At 48.1% G+C, this 6,596-nt stretch overlaps 1 protein-coding gene across 1 annotated transcript; it reads right to left on the bottom strand.

The window, feature by feature from the left end:
* Positions 1-740: 740 nt before the first annotated feature.
* On the bottom strand, positions 741-6,075 carry LOC113211407 (uncharacterized). The gene is made up of 6 exons (XM_026429770.2): positions 5,990-6,075; positions 5,387-5,510; positions 4,332-4,510; positions 3,400-4,089; positions 2,983-3,312; positions 741-1,226 (listed from the first exon to the last, which is right to left on the bottom strand). Exons 2-6 carry the CDS (start codon positions 5,505-5,507, stop codon positions 954-956), a joined length of 1,593 nt encoding a protein of 530 aa, XP_026285555.2. The 5' UTR covers positions 5,508-5,510; positions 5,990-6,075; the 3' UTR covers positions 741-953.
* Positions 6,076-6,596: the final 521 nt, after the last annotated feature.

Here is a 6,596-nt window from a genome sequence, read left to right as displayed (position 1 = left end):
AAAAATTCGTTTGTCTTTTTAAGGATGGAGTGTGCTCGCTATGCTTACTAGCAGCTTCAAACAACAGCAGCAGTGACGCCTTACTTCCCACTCACAGGCACTCCGTCAATTCAAATACGTACATTGTATACTTTAAATAAAGCGTACATGGCCATTGTACGCATTCATAAATGTAAACATACATGTATACAATGTACGCATTTGAATTGATGGAGCGCACGGTCGCATCACGGCTAGCTGCGCGGTGGAGTCCTTCGCGTGACGTGGCAACAGGTCTTCAGAGACTGAGGGTGGAAATAAGGGATGGGGGGGGGGGCTGGCGGGCGCCCCAAACAACACGCCGCCGCTAATCACCCCGCCGGGGCCCCGGCCCTGCACGTGGGGCCCAGGGGCGGCCCCCTCACCTCGCCAGCGAGGCACCTGTCCAGCCCGGCGGCATGGCATGGGCGGGCATGGCGGGACAATGTTGTGATGGTGGCGCCGCGACTCCACCACTTCTCTTGCCCCACTTGGGAGCCCTATTATTTTTAAATGCCATATGCAGGGTTGCCCGAAATGATTGTCGGCACGCATTTCTTTGTAGCTGTGTCTCGGAAAAATTGGGGCAATTGGGGCAATTGTGTGTACGCATGTGTAGGTACACATTTCTTAAAGTACCTTGCGCGACCCCTAATCGTCGTCGCAGAGCGCCTGAACTTTGCACATAGTCAGTATTACACAAATGAATCAATTTAAAACTGTTACGAGGAGCACTTTTTTTATTTGGAATGGCCTCGCTTTCGTTGGCCTAGTAAATGTACTTGGCTGTGTTGGAAAGGCCTAATCTTTTCATGAAATTTTACGGTTTTTACAGGTTTTTGAGGATGTCGCATGGTATTTTTTTAAACATAACGACGTTTAAACCTGCCGACAGACTGTCTGATTTAAAAGATTACCCATAATTCCAGCGGATGTCACATGCTGGTCTCGTTTCTGCGCAATTGGTTGCACTCGCAGTCGCACTGCAGGTAGTTCATTTCGCACGAATCCTCGCAGTCGCTGTTGCTACAGCTGTCTCTACAAGCCTGTCGTTTCCGTGTGCATTCTCTGTCTTTGAAGCACTCCCACCACAGGTCTCGCGAGTGTAGGCTGGTCCCGGGGATGCCGTAGCAGCCACACTTACAGTTGGCTTTGCACTTTTCTTTGCACTGCCAATCGCCGCATTCGGCGCAGGATAATTCATTGCACTGGAACATGTGGGAGGAAAGCACTGTAAACACAACAATCAGCCAAGCCATGTACGCGAAATGAAGAGCGTGCTTCTAGGAACACACAAGCTACGCAAGTGGCAGTAAAGAGGTCGGGGGGACTGCACTACACCCAAGATCCCGCATGCGGATGCGGACCACGGGAAAGAATAAAAAAAAGAAGACACGTGTTTTTCTTATGGTAGAGTCAGTCTTCGGGACTGCGCACTCTTGGATTCCTTCCCGAAGTTTTCGTTTCTTGCTACAAACAATTCTGTGCAACGGTACGTGCCGGGAAATGATCGCAGTAAAAACAATGTCTCGTTTTTTGAGGGAAAAGGGAAAACTTAGAGGAATTCCCCTGGTTTGACAAAAGCACCTCAGATTTCGAGGAAGTCTCCTCAAAAAATGTGGGATTTTTCTTAATTCTTGGGGAAAATTCCTCAAAATCTGAGGCGAGATTGGGGGATTTGCGCAGAATTGTTTATAGTAAAACTTTGGTAAGGAATCTGAGAGTGCGCAGTTCCGAAAACTGACTCTACCAGAAGGAAAACAACGTGTCTCCTTTTTTATTCTTTCCCGTGGTCCGCAGGCGGGAACCTGGGTGTAGTAGCGACAGTGCTTTTTGGACAGCAGTCCGCCTGACCTCTCTACTGCCACTGAAATCGGAGGACTCTTCCTCAAACGGGAGTTCCTCAAAGTTTTCTCTTTTCCCTCAAAAAATTAGACTTTGTTTTTACCGTGGAAGGCAAGCGCCCGGCGAGAAATGTTACCGACAACATCGTGTCGACATTAATTTTCACGTCGTTACGATATGAACGTGGGCCTGAAACCGGCGGCTTTTCGCAGGGCTTGAAAATAGAATTAAATCTTATTTTAAAATTAGCGCTTGTGAGAGCAAAATATTTCGCCCGGACAAAAGATTTTGCCCTAGGGCAAAATCATGAACCCCTTTCGAAGTTGGTCCTGAAAGGGCAAAACCTTATAATAATACTTTTACCCAGGGCAAATTTCTGGGGCAAAAATCCTTTTGATCTCCGAGGGCATACCTGGAATTTGATGATTGGTCTAAATTAAACCCCAAAATAAATCAGGCCCCACGTGCCCGAGATTAGAGAGACTACCCGAGATGCGTCCGGGGATGCTCGCTCGAATTCCAGATCTCGGACTTTGGGCAGGAGACAAGGCCCAGTATGAGTTGCGAGGATTTTCGTGGTCCAGGAGTGAAATGTCTGAAAACTTCAAACCCACCTCTTTCGGGACGTTAAAGCCTCAAAATTTAATTTAATTTAGTATTTTTCCCCCGAATTAACATTTTTTTGACAGCATGGATTTACTTTTGCCCGGGAATAAAGTCATCATTTTAATTCTGGCAAAATTAAATCCACACAAGGGCAAAAAATTTTGATTTAGTCCTGGCTTTTCGACAGTGCCCAGGAATAAAGTCATTATTTTAATTCTGCCCAAAATTATCGAGGGAATATAATTCAATTTAATTTATTTTGACAGCCCTGGCTTTTCGACACTGAAAATCGAAATAACGACATCGAAACGACATCGACTGTCGAAAATCCGTCGATTTCAGTCTCACTTTCACATCGTAACGACGTGAAAACCGATGTCGAAACGATGAAACGATGTCGACGGTCAAATTTCTCACTAAAGCTGTTTGTACTCCCGTTACTTCTTCATTACGACAAGCTCTGAAATATCCTATATAAATATCCTAATAGCGCAAATGACTACTTATACTCACCTTTTGTTCGTCATAGTAACAAGAACGGTACTTTTTATACTGGTTGTGCTTCGCAGCGCTGGTCTCGTTTCTGCGCAATTGGTTGCACTCGCAGTCACACTGCTGGTAGTTCAGTTCGCACGAATCCACACACTCCTCGGTTCTACAGCTGCCTTCACAAGCCTGTCGTTTCCGTGTGCATTCTCTGTCTTCGGAGCATTGCGACCACAGGTCTCGCGAGTGTAGGCTGGTCCCGGGGATGCCGTAGCAACCGCACACACAGTTGGTCCTGCACTTCTCTTCACACTCCCAATCGCCTTTGCATTCACTGCATGTCTCTGCATCATAGCACTGAAACATACGGAAAGTATAGATATAATGGCTGACTGGAAGAAAGGTGGAGACTCTTCCGCACGAAGAGATTCGAAGAACACTCACCCGTCGTTCTTCGGAGTAACATAAAACAAATTCTCTAATTTTCTCGGTTGCAGATTTGGTAGTACTGCTTGGCTCACCCACAGTTGTGATGCCAGACCCCGGCACGACGTTTGTGCTGCTGGGAGTGCTTGAAAAGGTCTGAGCTGCGTTACTGTCTCCGGTTCCGGTTGTTGTGCCACTTGTCGAAAACGCGGCTGTCCTGCTGTGCCCAGGCGTGCTTGTGCTACTGGCCACGACCCTAGGTGTGCTTTTAAGTGCAATCCCAGGTGTGCTATTGAGTATAGTCTCGGTTGTGCTACTGATTGGGAGTGTAAGCCCGGCTGCAAGCCTAGTTGTAATGAGAGGAACCCCCTTCGTGCTTCTGAGTGCAATCCCGATGCCGTTACTGTCTTCAAGTCCAACTGAGCTGCCGGTCTCTGCGCTGGTTTCACCGAGAAGCTGTTGACTGCACTCGCAGTAGCACTTCAGGTAGTCCATTTCGCAAGAGTTCTCGCAGTCGTGAGATTCGCAGTTGTGCCTGCACGTCTCCCGCTGGGGGCTGCATCCCCTCTCCCAGTAGCACTTGCCGAACAGGCCGTACGTGGCGAGGCTGCTGCCCGGGAGGCCGTAGCAGTCGCATTTGCAGCTGTGCCTGCACTTGGCCTTGCACCTCCAATCATCCCGGCATTCACTGCAGATGGTCGTGCTGCACTGGAACACGTGTGGGGGTGGAGGGAATATCAGACACAACCATCGGACAACCCAGTCAGAAATGCAATACGGATAAATGGTCGATAGTCATCGATCGAGGCAAATTCGACTCGACATCGACTCGATTTTGTCAACCTAATCGACGAAATTTCGATATCGACGTCGAATCGACTTCGATTTGAAACTCCATCTCTCACTGGTTTTCGCACACCAACACAACATGGACTCGCGCGAGGACTCACCTGCTGTTCCAAACAATTGTTATACTCCTGCCAGTCCACGCTAGCTGAGCTGGCATAGCGGTGCGACGCGCTGGTTGGCTCACTGTTGTTCACAGCGTTCACAGCGGACATGCTGAACAGACGGCTCATGATGGCGCTCTCTGCAGGCACGGACAACCCGTCTGGGACCGCAGACAGGCCTGGGGCACAAACGGAGAAAAGGCTGAGCGTATACAGTCTACCGCAGTCTACTCGCTCGAACATTGCGTTGACTGTCGACTCAATGTATCTGGAGTTCCGCTTAATTTGCCAACCCTTCAATCCGCCCCCTTCCAGCACTGGCGCCATGCAGTATGCACTGGCACTGCACCCGTTTCCCCACCCCAACAAAGTCAATTAATTCTCAGTTTAAGGTTGGTTGCGCCTGATACGTACTGGATAGGTCACTCGCTAAGCAGCTGTGTAGAGTCTGTTGCCTCCTACACTGAAAAAACTAATGTTACCGAGGGAACGTTTCATCACGTGATCAAGCCAGGTTACGTTTACTGATGCAACCTACCCCATGCAAAAGGCTAGGGCCATCACCAAACGTTTTCTGGTTTGATCGTTTGGTTGCGTCAAGAAACGTTCCCTCGGTAACATTAGTTTTCCCAGTGTATCCTGAGAGCCTGTGGAGCAGTCACCCAACTGCAGTATGTGCAGCAAACTGTGATAGCTTTGCATCGTAAAAATACAAATCCAGTTTGTGTGTCAGCACACGCAGCTGGTTCACTAACATTTGAACTCTGTAGTAAGAGTGTTAACGTTGCACTGAAAAGTTGATTGCTTCAAAGAGTTGTGGTGTTGTCGGTGTGAGTAACGCTAAATGTATTTGTATGTTTATTGTGCAACGTTCGTGCTTGGTTAAACCTACGTTTCGTTTCGGACAAATTTGTTCGCGAAAGTGTATGATTTCGTACACAAACTATTGCACAAAAGTGTTTTAAACCAACGCAGAAATATGTGCAACACATTTGACTGCTTAGATTCGTACAAATAAAATACAAATCCAGTTTGTGTGTATTTGTGTTACTGACCAGAGGAGGAAGCGGGCGAGGCAGGGCAGGGGCGGGTTATTATAGCGAGTGGCAGTAGAGAGAGCGACAGCAGAAACAGCACCACTGGGCAGGCCAGAGTAGCGCAGCGAGCGCACCGCATAATCTGCATTACAATAAAAGAAATGTTAAATGTATGACGTAGAGTAAAATAGGCCATCATTCGACGTTAGTCTGAAAATAAACGGAACTTTTAAATTTAAAACCCTTTTGGCGTTAAAAAAAGTCATTACAAGTTTTCAGCGGTGAGGTAATAAAGACCTCGTCGTGAGGTTGAGCGGTATCTCGCAATCGATACATCATATCGATATCGGGCTCGACATTCTTTCAATATTGGACAAACGCTATGTGCACAGTGTTTTTTTTTAGCTATGTCACGTTATAATGAATGTGGCACAGTATTCCAACCAATGTAACAAATATCACTGTGTTTGAGTAACAGCAATATTTTTCGATATTTCCCGGTTTTATCGAGACTTAATACTCAATAAATCAAGTCTACGTTCGATAACGCGATATCGAAAACTGGATATTTGCACAGCCCTCCTGGGCCTGGGCGAGTCTTGACCTCCCAAACCTACTGACTGAAGTTTTCTTCGCTGGGGTCAGACGTCGTTCGCTTCCGCCTGCCTGAGAGTGACTACTCGCTGTTCTCCAGCGCTTGGCGGAGCTCTGATAAGGACCTAGGGCGTTGCATGTCGAGGCGGCTCGTGCACTTGTGATAGCAACATGTTGCACCGTAATCCCACACGCAGCAATAACCTTGACCGTGGTCTGATTATATTATTTTTTCATTTAATTCCACCAATGTCGGGTTAGTGACGGGCTGGAATGCGCGATGCCGCGGCAGCGGGGCATCCCTCAGCCCCTGACGAACGGAGGATAGGCCACCATCCCAACCCGCGTGTGCTGCATGGCCTGCTCTTGCCTACCTGCCAGGCGCTCAGGCGCTCCCACCTCAACTACCCTAGAAACGTGACTTGAGAGCATCAGACCGCACATACGTCCCAAAGTGTTTCGGTACGGCCAGTAGCCGTCGTAAATGTTGACACAGCTCTAGTTTAGAAAATTGAAAACAACCAGCCGCAACCAGCGACGCCCAACAAAGCGCTACTGCTACTGCGCTACTACTGTGCTTATCACCCCAAAAGGCCTAATGATCGCCAGGGAGAAGGTCGGGAGGTTCCGGTAA

Source organism: Frankliniella occidentalis, unplaced genomic scaffold (genome assembly GCF_000697945.3).
Source record: "Frankliniella occidentalis isolate FOCC.00 unplaced genomic scaffold, Focc_3.1 Scaffold148, whole genome shotgun sequence".
Taxonomy (NCBI): domain Eukaryota; kingdom Metazoa; phylum Arthropoda; class Insecta; order Thysanoptera; family Thripidae; genus Frankliniella; species Frankliniella occidentalis.
This window is presented reverse-complemented; position numbering and strand designations above follow the sequence as displayed.

Bases quoted from the DNA above. Each gene is read 5' to 3' on its own strand.
- LOC113211407 (XM_026429770.2), bottom strand. From the start codon at position 5,507: ATGCGGTGCGCTCGCTGCGCTACTCTGGCCTGCCCAGTGGTGCTGTTT. The intron at 4,511-5,386 runs GTCAGTAACACA...TTTGTGCCCCAG, and splicing joins CTCGCCCGCTTCCTCCTCTG to GCCTGTCTGCGGTCCCAGAC. The intron at 3,313-3,399 runs GTGAGTGTTCTT...CGTATGTTTCAG, and splicing joins GTTACTCCGAAGAACGACGG to TGCTATGATGCAGAGACATG.